Here is a 21,192-nt window from a genome sequence, read left to right on the forward strand (position 1 = left end):
ATAAATATATATATAAACACATTTGAATTTAAAGATTCATAAGGTTTCATAATTCATTCCGCGAAGTTACGTCTTACTATCGGCGTCGTCCGCATTTGGCACTGAATCAAAAACTGGTGCTGATCTCAGATCCTCTTTAGACCTGTCTATTTACAATCAATTAACTGTAACTTGTCCCCTTGTTTTAACTAAAGTTAGAGATATGTGCTAAACCAAGCCAATGCTGCTTGTAGAAAAACGTATAATCGGCCCTTTCGTCTTTTTTAAAACTCTAAAATCGACTGCTATTACTATAGCTGCCTGCTATAGAAAAGATAGCAATAATTAATCAATTTTTATTTTACTTGAATATGGTACATGCAAAATGTTTGCATAGGTGTTATATATCCTGCCAAGATTGTAAGGCTAGTCAATCGTTCAGGATTGAGTATGAATTTTAGACAAAAAATAATTATTAGTACCACTGTGTCTTCGGTTATAAGGATTAAATTAAAATTTCCATTCCACGATTTTCAGTACTTCGTTTATTGAACTGTACACCATTATTCATCATTTTAACAAACTCCACATAACAGGCACAGTTTACAAATAATTGATATAGTTTCATTATATTAGCAGAGCCGCATTCATTTCCACGACTTAAGTTAATATACGTTAGTTAACATTACATAAATTATTAACATTAAAAATACCACCTAGCTAACAGCTAAGCTATTCACTAGCCAGGTTTTGATTGGTAACGGTCAAAGCATGAACACTTCACAATAATCCCGGGAAAGAAAACATGGCGCATGTAAGAAATAAATTATTTTAATTATAACAAATTAACATGATGATGGTCACCTATCGGAAAAAAATTGTCTAAATTGTACGTTATAACACTACTATACTGGTTTATTTCTTAGATACAGGTTTGTAGGCTAGCTTTCTGGACTTGATAGAGGACCACTTGTGCCGTTTGTAGTAGTAGACGACGGCGGCCAGCATCGAGAACATGCCGATGGCTTTGATGGTCATGAGCCTGCGGTCGTCGAGCTCAGGCTCGGAGCACCACCTGAGGAAGGTGGCCACGTCTTTGGCCAGTTGAGACGCTGTAGCTGGTGTTCCATCGCTGTATTCAGCAGCCTGTAGCAAAACATACATCAATGACATTCGGGTATAATTTAGATTATTGAGAGATAGATTGATTTGTAGCACTCTTTATTACTTGTATAAAAAGGTTGCATTAATTGTACTACTACTGCCAACTCGTCCGTAATCGTCACATTGTTTTACGTTGCTAGGAAAGGAAGAATAAAATATGCATATATTTTAGCCATCCGCATTTACAATAGAGTGCAAGAAGCACCAAACTAATAAATATTATTATCTGTAATACTACTATTAATTGAAATGTATTTATTCACCAATTAATAGCGCGCCAATTATATAAAAACAACATACTGTAATACACTGTACATATTATAATGTAAACAATCTTTTTGGTACTTTTTAGTATAAAACGATTAAAAAAATACATACAATTTTTTTTTTATTAGTTTTAATCCACATTTTTGTTTTTTGTTTTATTATATACTACAAACTTAACGCAAAAAAGTAATGAAATGTATATATATCTGGTTTTATAATGTATAATGTATATACATTATAAAACCAGAGCAGTACATACCTCGTCGAACAGCACTTGGGCCATAGAGATAGCACCGCCGGGGAAGTAGGGGTTGTAGTTCTGTCCCTCTCGGAGCACAACACCGGCGGGCGCTTCCACGTAGCCCGTCAGCAGTGCGAAGATGTAGTCCTCGCCGCCCTTGCGTCCCGCCACGATGAGAGACAGGTCCGGTGGGTAGGCACCTTTAGAAAAAAGTTTTGCGTTGTTACGTCATGAACACAAAGTTTCACATCGGCTAAACTGGGGTCGTGTCATTGGAGACACATGTCAAAAAATACCCGGCTAAGATTGTTGTGGGCTCTTCTTAGTCCAGGGCGCGTTTGGAACCCTCTTAACTTAAGGTTTAAGTTGGCGAACGAAGTCATCACCATCCCCTTAGAATGATGTAGTATGAGCGCTTCATAAGTTCCTGTGCGAATTCACTAAATTACACTAAATATTTTTTGAATTTGAATTGCAGGAACCCTGTATTCGATAGTACGGCCATGTTGGACGGGGATTTCCGCATTAACAGATGCCTCATTGGAGCTAGAGCTTAAACCCGCGGCTAGTTACGGCCCTAAAGTTAAAATACTTACTGCAAATGGATTTGGCATTCAGTAGCCTTGTTTAACCTTAACCAAAGGATTTGCTCGGTCGCAATCCAGGATCTTATAAACATTGAAATATAGGTCAAATTTCCCTACAATTCTTTTAGCTTGGGCTTTTGACACAACGAGCGAACCAATAATCAGAAGTACAGGATTTGTGACTCTAAAGCCATTGCCATGAGGTCCATTTTACTTTGACGATACAGAGTTTTTTTATGTGAAAACAACTCGTTAGTTGCGAGCTAGAAATTCTTGTACTAAGCCTGCTGGTAAAATGCTCTTATTAGAGTGATGGGTTTAAAAACTATAATACAATTATTCTGGTATGAAATCCTGTCGTACAATGCTAGAGATCACAAAGTTACGTCGATAACAGATAGCTCAAAACAGCTTCCCTTGGCTCCATGGTCAATGTACCATCCAACTATTAACTCCGTACTGCCAAGGGGTTAATCTTTCTGGAATGAGCAGGGTATGGGTACAAAAACTATAACCATGTTCCACAGAGACAAAAAAGTTAAGTCATAACTGATGCCTCCAAATTGCCATTGTTTTAAAATGTAACACAATTATACTGTACGGTTCAAGCTGTAGTGTCAAGTGATTTAGCATTCTGGTAAACTACTATTGTTGATTAGCTTCTTAACATCATTAACAAACCAACACTTATCATCAATTTATATTGGAAGTAAGATATAACATAATGGAATAAAATAAAAAATATTGCCTGGAGCTACAGCTATAAGCTGTGGATAGAAAGTGCTGACTATACGTTATTACATAATCAAAGAAGGGTCATTGGCATTGAATTTAGGTCATTCAAATGCCTAACCCAAAATAGCATTTATATGAACATAGTCATAAAAAATGTATTTAACGCCAGGATTATTCAACCATTAGACATGTTCTCCAACATGGTTTATTGCATGAAACATGTAAAATGTACCAAAGGAAAGTGACAAAAGACACCATTATATCATTATTTACAACTAAATAAATTATTATCTATTACATTTAAAGCTATGTTAAGTATTATTTTGATTAGAAATGCATAGTTTCATTTAAAATTGCATTAATTTCATAAATCTTCTTGAGTAGGTTAAACTAGGTCCCTTTTTCAAAAATTTTGTTTTAGATCCATGTCTAAGTTGATGGGATACAAGATTGTATAAAATAAAATATAATTTACCATTGTTCGCAGCTCGGGCAGCATTTTCATTAGGATATGGAGATGGCAAGTAGTCGGAGAGCTTGCCAGGCCTCTCGAAGTAGTTGCCCTCTTCATCTGGACCATCCTTCACCATGACCTGAAAGACATTTATTGTGACATTACTAAATAAATTTTGTTTAAAATAAATACAATTAAACATTTAATATGAAATTAGGTCATTGCAATAAATTCCTGCTACATCAATTAATATATTTGAATCTGACCAGACTGTTTATACTGCATCTTATTATCTAGATTCAAGACTCCAAATACTGCTAGTAGTTGTAGAGAAGTTGGCGGGTAGTGCCCAGACTGTTCTTGTCAAGGTAAGCATATTCTTGGTGTGATATTATGTGTATTTCAAGTCAATAAGACAACAGGAGTAATAACAATATCACTATCAGAGCAACTCTTTCAACATTTTAATTTTTTAATGACAAATGTGGACTCTCTAATTTTTTAGTGATCTATTATGAGTACACAGGATTAAAGAATAGCAATAAATTTTACTGTTTAAAAAGTTAGAAAGACCAACTGTTAAATTTATATCAGCTTCTGCATTACAAATTGCTGTAATAAACTGTCCTACTTCACTTATCAAATGCACCAATAAGGTAGGTCCTCTGATATAAAAAAATATCTGTTTTATTTGGCTTACCTCAGCTGCCTCAGCCTTGGCCTGTTCCTCAGTATGGGTCACGTTGACCAAGTTGCGGAAAGCAATGTACTGCAATGAGTGGCATGCCTTGCACACTTGCTTGTACACTTCATAGCCTCGTCGTACACTAGTGAAAAGAATAACATAATCAATACAAGTACAATTATTATCAAGGTCCTTCCTTAGTGATTAGATGTATTTGGGCTTGACTTTGGTTTAGGTTAGTTGATTTAAAAATAAGAAACTTCAAACCACATTTTTGCCCTTCAATAGGAAGAAGTTTCAAAAATCTTTTCTTTGAAACCTAGACACCTAGTTTGTAATAGAGGTGTGCTTGTATTAGGCCTACTTGAAATAATTAATTTTGAATTTTTGAATGTCTGTATGCCAACTTTCCATCCGTCTAGTAGTTTGAGATTTGGGTTAACAGATCAGTCAGGCAGTCAACTTTTCCTTTTATACATTATATAGGTGCTATCTGCAAATAGGGACTTTTTTAACTAAACATTTATTCTCAAAGTTTCAGAAAACGATAATAATCGGGTGCAAAGGTAAATTTTGGAACATACTTATATTGAATTACAATTATCTATAACATTAGTAAAGGAAGTGATAAGAAATAACTTAGCGTACTTCATTGTTAAAGTGTCTTATACAATTATTATAATACTTTAATTTACGATTTACCATTAAGAATGTTATTAAAGTCTGGTAAAATGAATAAACAGCTTTTATTTATTTATTTATGTATTTTTCATAATTTAAATAAATAAATTGTATATGTTCATTATGTTTTTTTTTCAACTTAAGTAATATGTGTACCTATAATATTTTGTTTCTTACAAGTAGCAGGTTTAATTTTTTGAAAATATAAGTATAATAGTCACATGAAAAATTTTAGATGGATTTCAAAAATCCACCTGTCTTCAACTGTTTGAGTAGTTGCCAGATCTTCACTTCCTTTCCTTTCCGTCATGTAAGTCTACAAATGGTATTAAGAACCTTAAAATTGTAAAAGTCAGTTTTTTTCTTCAACTAAACCGTAATTCAAATTCTGGAAGAATTATACTGTAGTATTAAATCCTCACCTAGCATGATCAAGCGACTTGAACCACCCATCATGGCTCCAAGGTTGGTGGTAGGGATGTGCTTCAGACCCAGAGGCCTGCACAGACTGTTCAAGGGCAAACAGCAGTGCCCCCACACCTCCTCCAACTACACCTAATGTGGATAACCACTGGAACAAGTATAAAGTTAATGTAGAATCAACAAAGGTCCAGAATAAAATTATTAACATGTGTAAAAACCTCATAAAAGATTGATCACCTATTGGGACTTGTTGTAGTTGACTTATTCATAGGGGAGGGGCAAGAATTAAGATGTAATTTTTTTTTGAAAATCATTATAATAATTGTTGTAATATTGTACATCAGAATCTAAATTCAAAAACATCAATAAATAATGAATTTGTAAAATTTATTAAAGTAAAATATTTTTAATCTATTATGAGTCATTCAATTTAAAATTAAAAACATTAGAAAAAATTTTGTTAATTTTTTTAATGTTTTTAGTGATTAGCCTAATCCATATATAATATATAGTCAATCAATGCTTAGTGTATATTATGTGCTCCTAGTATATTGTTTCCATATTTCATGAGCATTATGTGTTATAATTAAAATATGAAATAAATAGTAGTAGATATAGGTAGGTGATTATGTATAAACATAAAATCAATCAAGTGTTCTTTACTAACCAATTTTCTATTCCTCGTCCATCCTTTAGCACTAGTGGACAGCTGACAGACCTGAAAGGGATGGATTTACATTAGTTTTCTCTACAGTTATTACATAATGTTTAGAAGGTTATACTTCGCCCTACAAATTACTTTTAACACTCAAGCCAGAATATTGCTCCTTGATCTTAAACTAACACTTTATTCAATAAAACACGTTTTATACAATTAAAATCGTCCAAATTTAACAAATTACACCACTTTTTCCATTGAACTGCAACTAATATAAACGTCATTTTCTCTATCGGGAGGACACTTTGGTAACAGCTGCTAAGACAAAATGATACTGGAATTAACTTTTATACATCTAGGCAATACCTGGGGTGCAACTATCCCATAATTTTTCAAAAGTCGTGCCCCACAAATCCTGCCTACGGCGGCCGCCATGATAGTAAAACTACTAAAATCGAAAACGTCGTAATGAAAGACGAAACGACTGTCAAGTGAAGCTGTCAAGAATTGACAATACCACATAGGAAATAGTACCAATATAGAGTTATTGCTAGTACAGAAAACCTATCCATTTGCGATCGATACATAAACTTGGTTCACGCGAATCCCTTCGTGCCAAATTTAAAGAAATAGGTATACTTACAGTTATAGTAGCCTCGCAATATATTTATAATATATAGATTTAAACAAAACATAAGAAGTATAAACAATAAGTCGATATAAACAATCGACTTACTAGAAACGGACATAAATTAGTGATATCTGCATATCGCCTGAGAAAAGTACAGAAATCCTTTGTAGGGATAAATTCTTTTATAACATGATAACGAAGGTTAAAATAAAATTATTACCTAAGTTTAAAAAATATATTAAAATACATTTAACCAATCGTGGTTACTACACGATTGATGTAACGACACGCTGCTTGGAAGCAGGCCACTCCGCTCTCATCTCTCACAAAACAGAAAAATTCTAAAGATTGTTAAACTATAAGAGAAAAGAAAAGAGCAACTGCTGAGTTTCTTGCCGGCTTCTTCTCGGTAGAATCTGCCTTCCGAACCGGTGGTAGAATCACTACAAACAGACAGACTTGACGTTTCAAAAGTGCTTATATTAGGCCTACTTGAAATAAATGAATTTTGAATTTTGAATTTTGAATTTTATAAAATGATGTTGGAAAGGAGCAATCTGCTTAGTTTCTTGCCGGCTCTTTTCAGTGGAAAATGCCTTTCGAACCGGTGGTAGAGTCACTATAAACAGACTGCTTTGACGTTTCAAAAGAGCTTATAAACTATCCCTACTTGAAATAAATATTTTTGAATTTGAAATATTAGATTGGAGTGTGTTAGTGTTACAATCAAATAAGGTATGAATATTAAATATTGAAGACATGGCTGTATGATGCTATACCTTTGTCTTTTCCCTATGGAAAAGAATAAACAAAAAATTACTGCTGTCAAGTGTCAATTTTGAAATCTCTTTTGATTTGAGTATGTTTTTTTTTTAAACTGCAAATTGCAATGAATTTTTAATCGATACATATGAAGTTATTATGACTTAAATAAATTAAGTGCACATGCGCACGTTTAATCAAATAATTCGTAGTTCTTTAGTACATAAAAGGTAGATACATTTTATTTTGTATACCTTAACCTCCAACCGGTATTTCTATTTAATATATTTTTTTAATTCAGATTGAAAAGTACTGCTGTTACATCCAAAATGCACGTATTCACTCAGAAGAGAAATCCGATTACGGGTAGTACAGAATGGGACGTTCAGCACGAAGATTACGACTATCATCAGGAAATAGCTCGGTCTGCCTTTGCAGATATGTTGCACGATACAGAGCGGAATAAAAAGTACCAAAGGGCTCTACAACTGGCTATAGAAAAGATGCATGACGCTGGAAAGAAGGCTAATGTTTTGGATATAGGTATTTGTTAATGACTTGAACTTTTATTTCGTTATTTAGCCAGACTAGTGCCTCCACACAATGCAATGGTGGGGCTGTAAGCTTTGATCCCTCACACCTATGACCGAGGAAGCTTGTTCCCGCTTTGAGACATTACTTGGGCTTTTTTTTTGTTAAAATCAAAATTCTAAATTTATTTATTTCAAGTAGGCCTACTTCAAACTTTTGAAACATCTAGTATCTCTGTTTGTAGTAACTTTACCACCTCTGTTATTATTTTTTATATTTTTAAAACATACTTGCTGTTGCCCATATTTTAAACAGTGTTTGTTTCGCTACTTTACAACATCTTAAACCTGGATCTAAGGTGCAAGCTTTATTCATGCCAAATTTTGCCAAGATTGATTGTGAAGCTGTGAACTGGTAACAAAGGGATTTTTTATAATCAAAGAAATGTTGCAATCCCTAAAGTTTCCTATGTGTAATAGTTGTACATAGTTGATAGACAAACAAACACCCTTTTGCATTCACCACACAATAATACTAACATTGAGGTAATTATTAAATGGCAGTTTCAACTGGCCTGTTTTTCTTCAGAATTGTTTAACAATTAAGTTAAGCTAAAACAAAATTTTAAAGCTTGGTGAAAATTAATAAACCTTACATTTACCCTAATATAATCTTGATACTCTATATCCATCTCAATCTTCTGTAGGGTAATTTTCAGAAGTTTCACATCTGCCATGTATGCTGTTGAAGAATTGTAAAAAAAAATACATAATTTTCTTTTTCTTAACCAAACTTAGCCAAAGCCAAACAAAACAGAAAAAATTCAAATTGGTCCAACTTAATTAAAATTTTTGTGAGATGTATTTTTATATGCATACAGATTACTGATAATCAATTTTTTATACACAGTGTGAATTCCAGATGGCCTGCCAGTTTAGGTGAACTTAAACTGTGACTCAAAAACTTTCTCTTTCTTTTCATAATTTTATTAATTTGAAGTGGTGATAGCACAGTTGGTCAGAGCTTGACTTCACTTTTGGGGAGCCAAGTTCTAATCCCAACATACACTCTATCTTTTTAAAGTTATGCCCATTTTAAGTAATTAAAATATCACTTGCTTTGAATGTGAAGGAAAATATTGTGAGAGAATGTTCTCAAAGATGTGTGGAATTCACCAATCCACACTGGGCCAGCGTGGTGGACTACAGCCTTAATGTCTTCTCATTGTAGGAAGAAAATCGTGCCCTATAGTGGGCTGCTAATGGTTTGATATGATGGTGATTATGAGCTGTATGAATTTAATGCATTGCTGTGAGGTGATTGTTTTAATATTTTTGCTTCCTTAGAACTCAACAATAAAACAAAGCCTAAAACTTACTTAACTATAAATTAATTTTGCTTTTAAGGAACTGGCACTGGTTTACTATCAATTATGGCAGCAAGATGCGGCGCAGATACCATCACAGCCTGTGAAGCTTTTAAACCTATGGCAGAATGCTGTTTGAAGATCCTCAAGATGAATGGTGTTGCAGATAAAATCACTGTCATACCAAAAAGGTCTACCGATTTGACAGTAGGAGAGGGTGGGGATATGAATGAGAAGGCTAATATATTAGTGACTGAAGTGTTTGACACTGAATTGATTGGTGAAGGTATTTTTTTCACTCTCAATATTGTTTTTTTCCTCTAGAGCCCACTATTCATTATAAAAAATGCCTAGTGTACCTGTTTTTACTGATTTTGCATTGTTACTTGCTGAATGATTAACCAAGTTTGAGCCTTTTTCCAGGACCAGGATATCTGGTTAAGTTAAACAATCATGCTTTGGACACCTACAGTCTCAATTAGGTGTAAAAGATGTTGTTACCTTATAAGGCTTAGCAGTATTGTAATGCTCTAGTAAAATCTAGTGGCTGTTATTTAGTTTAAATAAACATACCACCTTTATTATTTTATTCAAGCACTAACTATGTTGACTTACTATTGTTGTGAAACATCTATAGGCGGAGGGTAAACCTGATTTTTAGCGTGGCGAGAAAAGGCGTGACGACGCAACGCAATTTTACAGTCATTATTAACTGACTTACAAAAAGGAGTGGTTTTCATTTGGTTAAATTTTTTTTTTATTTGTGTAACAAATTTGTAATGCTTTATCTTTTCATTATGCAATATCTGATAACAATTTCGATATTTCATATCTGCCAGGCGTCCCGTGACGGCGTTTTTTCTTTCTTTTTTTAATAATAAAATAATAACATATGTCAGTTGTGAACACAAAATGATATACTTATATATGATACTCTAGTATTTATTAAATGAATTGAAATAATAATAGTTATGCTCTATTTACTTTATGAATTTAAGCAAATTAAATATACCTTGCTTTGAAAATCTGCATGCCTGATTAAATAAAAGTATACTTTGAAGATTCCTTGGTTGTATTCAGGTGTGCTTGCAAGAATTTCACAATCTATATCCCCTTTACAGGGGCTCTATCTACATTTTACCACGCTCACCAGTACCTTTTGGAAGAGGACTGCATTGTGGTCCCAGACTCTGCTGTGATATACGCACAAGTGGTTGAGTGTCCCACACTGCAGAAGTGGAACAAACTCAACGATCTTGCTGATGAAGACTTGGAAGTTATTCTGAGAACTCCCCAAAAGGTAATTTTTATTACTTATTAATGTTCTACTGCTAGAAATTTACCTCTCTTATAGGAGGGAGAGTTTTTAGAACATAGACCCACCCTGGTAATACTCAGCCTGTTAATGTGCTTTTAATTATAGCGGTGATGGCTCAGTAGTAGTGGTGGTCGATCAGTGGTTAGGACTTCGGTTTCACTTTTGGTGGGCCAAGTTGAATCCCAGCACGCACCTGTAACATTTCTAAGTTAAGTGCGTTAGCAATTTAAATATCAACAGTGAAGGAAAACATCATGAGGTTACTTGCATGGTTGAGAGTTTTCCATAATGTGCTCAACAGCTTGTGAAGTCTACGAATCCACACTTGACCAATGTGGTAGACTACTGCCTACACCCTACTCTTTCTGAAAAGAGGCCTGCAGTGGGTCGGTAATGGGTTGTTGATGATATTTATGTCAAGCTTATTAATGTCCCACTGCTAGAAATAGATGTCTCTAGAGAGATTTTTTAGAACATAGACCCACCCCGCTACTTCTCAGCCTGTTGGTTTGCTTTTAATGATTATCACATATTAGTGATAATATCTGCGAACAAACTTAATAGGCTCTCCAAGGAATGAGGGATAGATAGAATTTATACTTGCGTAAAAGCACTGCTTAACCCAAACTACCACTTTTTTTTTAATTTTTTTGTTGGTATATAGTAATTTAACCAATTAACTTTGTTTGATATATCTATGTGTGCGGGCTGCGACCCGCAACGCTCGCCAATCTTTATAATATACGAATCTGTGTGCTAATGGATGGCTTGTTTCACTGACGTACACGTATCCCTTACGAGATATAAACTCAACAGTACAGAATCCTTAAAGTGCGATTCTTTATAGACTCTCTTCTATATAGACTCTTTCTGTATTGAATTATTTCTCCAGATCAAGGATTGCGCTGGATCGGCCGCAGTACACGACCTCCAGCTATCGCAGCTACCCCGCATTGCTTTCAAGGAACTCTCGGACCAGATACCAGTGTTCTATTACGATTGGTCCGGCCGCTCGCCTGTGGACAGGCGGAGAACTGTCAAACAGCAGTTCACAGTGTCAAATACAGGCCGTGCGCAGATTGTGTTCATGTGGTGGGAGCTGAATATGGATATGGAAGGTTTGTGCATTTTTTATTTATTTTCAATTTATTGTTTATTGCTTGCAATAATAAGGGGTAAGGTATATGTATATATTTATAAATATTATGTGTGCAATATAAGAATTTATGAGTAAGTAGTTATATATATTTATATATATATATATATATATATATATATGTATATATGTATGGGAGCTATGGTGATACGCTCGACCGTAACAATAGGAAGATCTTGCTTCGCGTGCTCGGGGACCGAGGTCCGAACATTCATCTTTGGAAGTTGTATATATTTGGGGCGCCATTTAGTTCGGTAACGTCGAAACCGCTGCATATATATTTATATAGTAAAATAAAATATATATAATATAATAAAATAAACTTAAATTGCTGCACCAAACCGTTCCTTCGTCTTTCCTAACGTCAAAGGTTGTCTGGAAGAGATAGCTTTAGTGATAAGACCGCCTTTGCACTCTCTATTTTCTATTCTACGTTTCTTACGAACAACGCTAACAAACAAACAAGTCTTGTCTTGTCGCTCACGAATTGGTCTGCACAGTCAAAGGAGAAAATGCCTTGAGACACTGTTTGAATCGTTTAGCATAGATGTCAAAGCCTGAACGATGATTTTTTTATGTTTTTATAATTTTATTAATGCAGATTGCCTTCCGAATTGGACTGAGATGAAAGTTACTGAGTATTTGATTGAAGAAATAATATTACATAATTTCATTGTAATTTTTAGGTAAGATATGCCTAAGTTGCGCCCCCTGGTGGACACATCCCGATGCTGACTTATCATCAGATAGACCCCAAGACAAGATTCCCTGGCGAGATCATTGGATGCAAGGCGTCTACTACCTTCCACAAGAGATGACAGTACAAAAAGATTCCGAAGTCTCATTAGTGTCCTGTCAAGATGAATATTCTCTATGGTTCTATTTAGAAGACGAGAAAACAAAGTATAGACATTACAGCAGACCCATTTGTGAGTGTGGTGTACACATGGCCATATCAAGGACCCATGTATCGTACTTAAACGATGGAAAAAGGAGTAAAAGATTCCTTGCACAGATAAAAGAAGATCTGGTTAAAGATGCGACAGTTTTAGATTTCAACGGCAGTAGTTTCCTCGGAATGGCAGCTGCGAAAATGGGAGCTAAAACAGTTTATATACTCGAAAATATGAAACTAAATATCAACATTTTGAATGATTACATCAAAGAGAATGCTTTGGAAAACGTGATTGTATTATCAGAGTTGACAGATGAAGTTCTGGAAAAAGTGACGAATGTTGTATGCGATCCTAACTTCAGTAGTGCGATATTGCCTTGGGAGAATTTGAAAGTCGCGTATTTGTTACACAAATATAAGAGTAAATTAAAGGATTCAGTGACAATTGTACCGGAAAGTTGCGAGTTCTGGGCTATGCCTGTCGAATTTAAGGATCTACACAAAATAAGGATACCTTTGGGGACTTGTGAAGGCATTGATATGACTATGTTTGACAGCCTAGTTGAGGTAATTAAATCTTATACAAATAGATAGCTGAAGAGTTGGTTTGTTTGTTTACTGGAACGTGATGATCTCAGGAACTAGTGGTCCGAATTGAAAAATTATTTCAGTGATGGATAGGCAATTTAACTAGGAAGGCTATATTATCACGCTAAGACCATTAGGAGCATAGCACCAATGAGGAATGTTTCAAAATAGGAGTTTTTTTTTGACAGAGTAGTTTCCCTTTAAAAGTTAAATAAAAATCTACGACAGCATATGTCTATAATTTATAGTTGACTTATACGCGTGACCGCTAGTCATAGATAGATAGATCGATAGATAAAGCCGCAAAGGCGGCCTTATCGTTTTAAGCGACCTCCTTTAGAGAACTCTTGATGGAAGAATCAATGCAATAAATCTTATTTTATATTATAGTCCACTGGCTGTTGCCGCGACTTCTTTCACGTTCATACTTATTTAAAATAAAAATATTTATTTAAGTAGGCCTAATAATAATAAATAAATAAATATAAGCGTAGCTTGTGTTATGGGTACTAAGATAGCTGATGAATATAAGCACTTTTGAAACGTCAAGTCTGTCTGTTTGTAGTGACTCTACCACAGGTTCGGAAGGCAGATTCTACCGAGAAAAAGCCGGCAAGAAACTCAGCAGTTGCTCTTTTTCAACATCAACTGTTTACATTTTGTATTTTTCATTTTTCTATATTGTGAGAGATAAAAGCGGACCCGGATACTTCCAAGCAAAGGTTGCTTGGAGATGCCCGGCGAATTGTGGCTCTTTTTAACTGCGATGTTCCGCTTACTATAAGGTGGACCATTCGCTTAGTCAGTCAATTGTTACAATAAAAAAAACTTCCCATGTTTTACTGAACTATGAAATAGTTCATCACTAACAAGTGTTTCAGTTATTTTATAATGTGGGTAAATAATTAAACAATGGATAACTATAATTTGATTTATGCCAAATATTTTATTAAATTGAATGAATGATTGAATTTTTATTGCACACCACAAAAAGTACATAAAAAAAGAAAAGTATAACAAAACAACGTATACAACGTACGTACGGCCGCCAAATTGTACGTATAACAACTTCATAGCGATTTCTTCCAGACAAATAATGGCGAAGAAAAAAAATATTGAAAATAGTTAGGTGGTGACTAGACCCATAAAATAAATATTTTATTACTTAAAAAAATAAATTAACTGATTAGCATTTTAACAAATGCTGATAATTACATTGCAATTTAGTTTCTTTTATATTTTGTTTTTGACGGCCGATTGGCGCAGTGGGCACCCTGCTTTCTGAGTCCAACGCCGTAGGTTCGATTCCCATAACTGGACAATGTTTGTGTGATAAATATGAAGGTTTTTCAGTGCGTGTGTGTGCGCATACGTGCGAGCGTGCGTGTGTGCGTGTGTGCGTGTGTGTGTATGTGTCTGTGTAAATATACATCTGTCATTTTAGTACAGACAAAACAAGCTACGCTTACTTTGGGGCTAGATGGCGATTTATGTGTTGTCGTAGTATATTCATTTATTTAATTTAAAAAAACTTGTTTCTTTCAGAGTTCTCGATTGATAAGCGACGCAGAAATAGAAGCGCAGCCTTTATGGGAGTACCCGTGCAAGTGTCGCGGCGAACCTAGGAAACTGGTAGAATTACAAATGAAAGACTTGAAAGTTACATACGCTAGCGATGGCGTCCATCCGATAGTGTAAGCGATTTTAATTATTCATTTAATTACTCTTTCGTCAACATTTATGACAACGATAAATGTGTTTTAACTCAATGTTAATACTTATGCATTGGTAAGGCCAGAATTTCCTTTGGAATCTTGTTATAAAAGCGTATAATCCACCCCACAAAGGACTTCAGCACTTTTCGCAGACAGTATACAGATATCTCTAATTTATGTCCATTTCTAGTAAGTCCATAAATACGTGAGGTGTTTTTTAAATTTTCTATCCTCCCCCTGGTGAGGTGTCGTGAGATTTTATTCAACCCCCTCCCCCATCCCTCAATCTCCCGTGAGATTTCTCAAAATGTGGGTTTCTTAGGTTAACGCGTTGGATTGTTTTTCTAAAAAGACCAATGGACCAAAACAGTTTAATTTTTTTTGTTCCAATCAGGAAAAAAAATTGCGTTATATTTGCCGTAACCCCCTCTCTCCAACGTAAGATTAGATGAGATTTGACTCCTCCCCTCCCCCCCCTTAAACATTTCACGTATTTTATGAACGCCCCCTAAGTGGATTGTTAATTTCAGCTTTTTGTTTATAAAAAGTAATATTTTGCCTCACAAAGACCATATTATTATAAATATTCCATTTTATTTACATCTAACAATGTAATATAATTAGGTAGGCGTTTCTAAAACTTAATTCTTATGACTTTAGCTTTAGAGACTTGTGTCTATGGGGTGAAATGTTATGATATGGTTTATCTATTAAAATGCTTTATATCTTATTTATATTTAATCAAACAATGCAGTACTACATTACTTAGTTGCAATACTACAGTATTAGGTAGGTGTTTTTACAACATAATTCTCATGACTTAAGTTTTAAAGACTTTTATCTCCGGCGTGAAATGTTAAAATATGGTTTAATTATTAAAATATGCCATAACAATGAAATAATTTTTTTTTTCTTTTTAATAGTGATTCGGAATCACAGGCTTCCAACCCAGTAAACGGATTCGTTATATGGGCCGTTTGGATGGTGGGCGGTAAATCAATCAGTGCTGGACCAGTGGAATGGCCCAACGTTGGAGAAAGAGTTTCTTGGGACATGCACACGAGGCAGGCAGTTAAAATACTTGTGAGTTTTATATTACACGTTAGAAGAAAGTTGTTTACATCGTGTACAAACTAACCGTTTAAAAAAAAAAGAAATTTAAATAACGGATAGCTCAATATTGATATATTAAGTGACCTAATAAAATTTGAGAACCTTATCAAATTGAAATTACTTGAAAAATCATGTATTTTAGTGCATATGAAGGACTAATAATTTAACTATTGTGTTATGAGCATGAGTTTTTTTCAATGTTTGGGTGTTTATATGTTTAATCTAAGTATTTATGTATGTATATTATTCATAAAAATATTCATCAGTCATCTAATTACCCATAACACAAGCTACGCTTACTTTGGGGCTAGATGGCGATGTGTGTATTGTCTTAGTATATTTATTTATTTATTTACCTTAACCTGCACGGCAAAGTAACATCTGCTTCTACCCATGACTGTATGGTTTAAAACTTTAGTTACATAGATATATTCTTTATTGCAAGCAAATTCTTCATCAACAACACAAATGACTACATTTACACAAATATTAGTATGCAAAGGCGGCTTTATCGCTAAAACAATCTCTTCAACACACCACAGACAACTTGAGTAAAGTGATTTAAGATTGTAAAGTATTACTTTTCTACTCTGTTGCAGAAAAAAACCAAAATCGTCAGTAATTCCGACAAATGGAACTATCAAGTGGCTTGCGATTTAGAAAATGGTCACTTTAGCCTAAACATAGATTGGGCTAGCGAAGAATCATAAATGTATGCAATATTCTTACGAGAATAAGCCACATATTGAAATATATTTTATTCCAAATATATTATGATATAATTGAACATGTTGTCTTATTTATGTTCCGTTTTCTTTTTAGCCACGAATAAATGAAGAACGAACAGTATATGAGATAGACTTCTGTTACTTTTAATCTTCTGTAAAACTACACATGTTTTAAGGTTATGCAAAAAAAAAAGACTTTTTCTGAAAATATTCCGAGTTTCCAAATTTCCTAAAAATTTTTTCACATGAAACAAATTGTTCACATGTGTGCTCCTCACCGGACTACATTACACGCGCACGCGCGAGAGCGGCGTGCACGCGAATTTCGCACATTTTAGACGGTCGAAAAAGACTATTTCTTGAACCGAGGCTTCATAGCCCTACATAACTGCCATACTTCGAGTGATGGAATATTCAACTATTTGACTGCTAAACAAATTCACCGCCGCTCCTGGTCGAGATTTTATAAGAGTCCGCTGTCGGGGTGTTTCCTAGCCTGCTGTAGAGTTGTTTAATTACATTTTTCAAATTCAAAATTCAAAATTTCTTTATTCACGTTGGCCTATCACAGGCACTTATGAAACGTTCATACATATATGTTAACATAATTGTAAGGGGGTGGTGATAACTTCGTTCGTCAACTTAAGCCTAAAACTACGAGGGTTCCAAACGCGCCCTGGTCTAAGAGCCCACAACAAACTTAGTCGGGCAGTATTTTCTTGTTATCACCATCTCACAGTAAATAAATATTAAGCTATGAAGTTAGAGCAATTCATACCCAAGCTTTTTTATCGTTTAAGTAATCCTTAACATTATAATAGGATTTTCTGTAAGCTTACGTTTTATATAAACTTTGAACTTATTGAGAGACATCTCAAAGATTTCATTTGGTAATTTGTTATAAAATAATATACAATTGCCCTTGATTTAATTTGTAATTTTGTGTAGCCTAGTAAACTGCACAACGAGTTTATTTTGGCTTCTAATATTTATGTTGTTACAGTGCATTTTCTTTTTCAATTTTGATATATTTTTATGGACATAAATTAAATTTTCATATATGTACTGACTATGCACCGTCATTATTTTAACTTCTTTAAATTTATCCCTTAATGACTCTCTTGGGCCCATTTTATATATCGCACGAACAGCCCTTTTCTGCAGGACGAAAATAGAATCTATATCAGCAGCATTACCCCATAATAAAATGCCATAGGACATAATGCTGTGAAAATAACTAAAATACACAAGCCTAGCTATTTCTATGTTTGTCATATGACAAATCTTTTTTTACCGCGTATGCTGCAGAACTAAGTCTGTTCGCTAAATTATTTATATGTGGGCCCCATTGAAGCTTAGCATCTAAAGTTATTCCTAAAAAGATTGTCGTATCCACCAAATCCAACTCAATCCAACAGGCTACTTTTTATGCACAGAGAAAATGCACAGTTCCTGTGGGAAGATTCGCTTATGCTTACGTTTTGTTCTGCAATCACGCAGCAACAGAGCAACGACTTGACGTGATTTTTGGCATGTAGATAGTTTATTAGCTACATGGGCTACTTTTTATCCCGTAAAAATATACAACAAAAGCCATGTACCTGTACTAAACCGACGCAAAACGAAACTAACCTGAACTAAAACGTACCTATACTACGTTGGACTCCAAACTGCACTGTAAGAAAAACTTTGCCAAGATTAGGTTTGTAAACAAAGTAAAAAGTATTTCAAAATACTCAAATGAAGATCTCTAAGAAGTTAAGCTTCTTAATAGCCGCTCGAACTCGCATAAAGTGAAACAAACGAGTAAACGAGCAAGTGAGCAAAGAGGTAAAGAATAAAAGTTATGAATCTTATATAACGGCTCCTTCATACTCGTGTATTACCTACGGTTTTTTACAGAGCCAGTGGGAACCGTTTGTTTACCTTCGATAAAAAGTAACTAATGTTACTATTCGTTCTTGTAACTAACTCTATGTCAAAAATAAGATTTGCCTACCTTTCCCTCTACTCTGTCCCCTTAGGAATAAAAACTGCAATCTGTCCCCCGGCTCGAAGGGAAAATATTTTTTCCCGGTCTGTCCCACCGCTGTTTTCTTATGGGTAGACAGTAAGGAATAAGAAGTGTGATCCGTACTTTCCGGACAGATCGAACATTCCCGGACATTTCCAGTCTGTCCCTATTTTGTCGACGAACAAATCAAAAGAATCGGACAGATCAAACAAATTATTTTCCCAGAATTGAATCAGTACACTATAGCTGTTTGCTATAGTGTACAGATAAATGTATATTGTGCAAAGATAAATGTATAATTTTGTGAAAAATTATATTTTTTGGTTAATCCCAAAAATCAAGTCGATCGCTTTCTTAGTCTGGTCTTTAACTAAACACAAATAAACAAACACATTTTCGCATTTATAATATTAGTATCCTATGGAAGTGTGGATCACAGACGCAATTCTATTTGTTTATACTTATAAAGATACTTTGGAAACCAGTGCCGAGGTGCATCACATGTCTATGAACTACTAGCTAAATATAGTAATTGTACTGTATAGAGAAGCGGACAAGAACTAAAGCCCTAGAAAGGCGATTATACGCAATATTAATTAGTTAGAACACATCCCGAATGATTCTTAATTAGTTTTCGATAGATAAATGGGTAATTAGTTTTCGATAAATGGGTGATTAGCTTTCCACGCCTTTTAAAACTAGATTTACGTACGTAATGCTTAACTGTACAGTCTCTTATATCTCGTGGTCAGACTAATACGTCTTTGAGACTAATTTATTGTGACAATTAAATTTATCGGTAGCTGTTTAATTCTTAATGTGTTTACACCTTTACTAATCGATGAAATCTTAAATTAATCATTATTTATAGCCTTTAACAGTCGATTGATAGACTAGAGGCCTGTCCCAACTTGGGGGTTTGCCCTTGGTTGGTGATCGCAGTAAATGGTAGGAACAATAGCACAGAGTGTTGTATTAAGTAATTAAACCCTGTAAGACTTGCATTATCTTTATTTTATTTATTTCTGTATAACATTTGACCAAAAAGGTTTCTCGTTTACGTTAAAACTGGACATCCCTTACGATCTATTTTTTTTTATGAAATCTTTCCCATACGGAAAAGGCAAAGGTATAACACCTTGCATCCCCTTACGATCCAAGTTGCCTGTCACTTTAACACTTTCCACAGATTACCTCAGGTGCGTTCCGTTATTACAACATGTCTTCCTTTCCATTAAACTATAACAAATCTTACTTGAATGTGCTACTACACAGAGGACGCTGCTGCCCTTACACTGTTATTTATAGTCGCTTCATACGAACAGCTGTTTATGAGGTCGAGTATAATTGCTTATACGCTTGTATATAATGAGTTCGACAGCAGTTTTAGGGCTGTATTAATAAACCATCGACCACATAAACATCGAGTTAAGAACAGGTTCTTAAGCATTGGTTTACCTATGTTTCAGGTGAACTTAAAAACCTGTTCCAAGCTCGATATCGATTGTATACACGTATATAAACGTTGTCTGTCCAACTAGTGAGGGCTCCAACGCTAATATTCTCAGAGATTCTTGACACTCCTCCGCCCGGCCATTAGATAAATATAACACGTACTCATTAAAACTGTTCTAATCTAAATGTGTTTTGCTTTTTGATGCAGCATGCCCTATGTCCCTCTATCAAGTAGGAAATAAGCTGTTTCTTGATTGAAGAACCCATTATTATTAATTGGCAAGATCCGGTGATTGAACCCAGGATCTCGTAATCTGCACTCTACTGTGATAACCACTAGATCTACGCGGCTGTAATTCCCGGATGTTATAAGTATTACTTACACTCAGATAAGTAACAGGGAAGGTGCTTCCTACACTAACGGCGTTGCAAAACACACATTTTATTTGTACACGCACTCATTATAGTGGTTCAAATCCGGACAAGAAGAAACAGCCGTTATCAAAGATCCGCCACGTCTTCCCAGGATTCTGCTCCGTAAAAAGATCGGATGTTAAAGTATGGTAACTAGAAACTGAGGCCACCTACCGCACTGGCACGAAAAACTTAATAGCAACTTAGTGATTCTAAGCTCGTAGGCCAACCACGCTTTTTGTCTCGTCTTCACGCAATCTCATTATACTGTCGAGAACTCACACGATTAATTAATTATTTATGGCTTATTAGAAAATCAGTTTAGCGCCCAGATCGACGCTCTGATGTGGAATCAATCTGTGGAGGATAGCGGTACTGTTTTTGTGTTGCCCATTATCTGTTGAAACATCGACGTTGGCTCGGAAACCTATCTGGGGAGTCAATACGCGCGGAAGGCTTAAAGGTGCTGAGTATTTTAAATTAAGGTTAAATCTACATATTATTTCTCTATAATTTATTTAAATTTTCAACAGTGTTAAATTTTAGAAAAAAAAACCTTTATTAAAAATCTATAAAAAAAATACAGTACTCCGCTTGCGGGGCTTTTGAGTACCCAAGCAACTGGCGATCAG

The 21,192-nt window shown here is 34.8% G+C and overlaps 2 protein-coding genes across 2 annotated transcripts; one reads left to right on the forward strand and one right to left on the reverse strand.

The window, feature by feature from the left end:
* Nucleotides 1–501: 501 nt before the first annotated feature.
* Nucleotides 502–6,365, reverse strand: LOC120630610 (cytochrome c1, heme protein, mitochondrial). Its single transcript, XM_039899875.1, has 7 exons — nucleotides 6,241–6,365; nucleotides 5,884–5,934; nucleotides 5,216–5,364; nucleotides 4,128–4,254; nucleotides 3,449–3,566; nucleotides 1,670–1,851; nucleotides 502–1,125 (listed from the first exon to the last, which is right to left on the reverse strand). The coding sequence occupies exons 1-7, from the start codon at nucleotides 6,307–6,309 to the stop codon at nucleotides 895–897; spliced, it is 927 nt and encodes a 308-aa protein (XP_039755809.1). The 5' UTR covers nucleotides 6,310–6,365; the 3' UTR covers nucleotides 502–894.
* A 1,000-nt stretch (nucleotides 6,366–7,365) lies between these two features.
* LOC120630554 (protein arginine N-methyltransferase 7) lies at nucleotides 7,366–16,707 on the forward strand. The gene is made up of 9 exons (XM_039899809.1): nucleotides 7,366–7,497; nucleotides 7,569–7,810; nucleotides 9,205–9,450; nucleotides 10,286–10,464; nucleotides 11,375–11,600; nucleotides 12,325–13,100; nucleotides 14,667–14,815; nucleotides 15,760–15,919; nucleotides 16,549–16,707. Exons 1-9 carry the CDS (start codon nucleotides 7,451–7,453, stop codon nucleotides 16,657–16,659), a joined length of 2,136 nt encoding a protein of 711 aa, XP_039755743.1. The 5' UTR covers nucleotides 7,366–7,450; the 3' UTR covers nucleotides 16,660–16,707.
* The last annotated feature ends 4,485 nt before the right edge of the window (nucleotides 16,708–21,192 follow it).

Source organism: Pararge aegeria, chromosome 16, assembly GCF_905163445.1.
Source record: "Pararge aegeria chromosome 16, ilParAegt1.1, whole genome shotgun sequence".
Lineage (NCBI taxonomy): Eukaryota > Metazoa > Arthropoda > Insecta > Lepidoptera > Nymphalidae > Pararge > Pararge aegeria.

Bases quoted from the DNA above. Each gene is read 5' to 3' on its own strand.
- LOC120630610 (XM_039899875.1), bottom strand. From the start codon at position 6,309: ATGGCGGCCGCCGTAGGCAGGATTTGTGGGGCACGACTTTTGAAAAAT. The intron at 5,935-6,240 runs GTATTGCCTAGA...CATCCCTTTCAG, and splicing joins ATGGGATAGTTGCACCCCAG to GTCTGTCAGCTGTCCACTAG. The intron at 4,255-5,215 runs GTGAGGATTTAA...TCTTTTCACTAG, and splicing joins AAGTCGCTTGATCATGCTAG to TGTACGACGAGGCTATGAAG.
- LOC120630554 (XM_039899809.1), top strand. From the start codon at position 7,451: ATGCGCACGTTTAATCAAATAATTCGTAGTTCTTTAGTACATAAAAG. The intron at 7,811-9,204 runs GTATTTGTTAAT...TTTGCTTTTAAG, and splicing joins GGCTAATGTTTTGGATATAG to GAACTGGCACTGGTTTACTA. The intron at 9,451-10,285 runs GTATTTTTTTCA...TCCCCTTTACAG, and splicing joins CACTGAATTGATTGGTGAAG to GGGCTCTATCTACATTTTAC.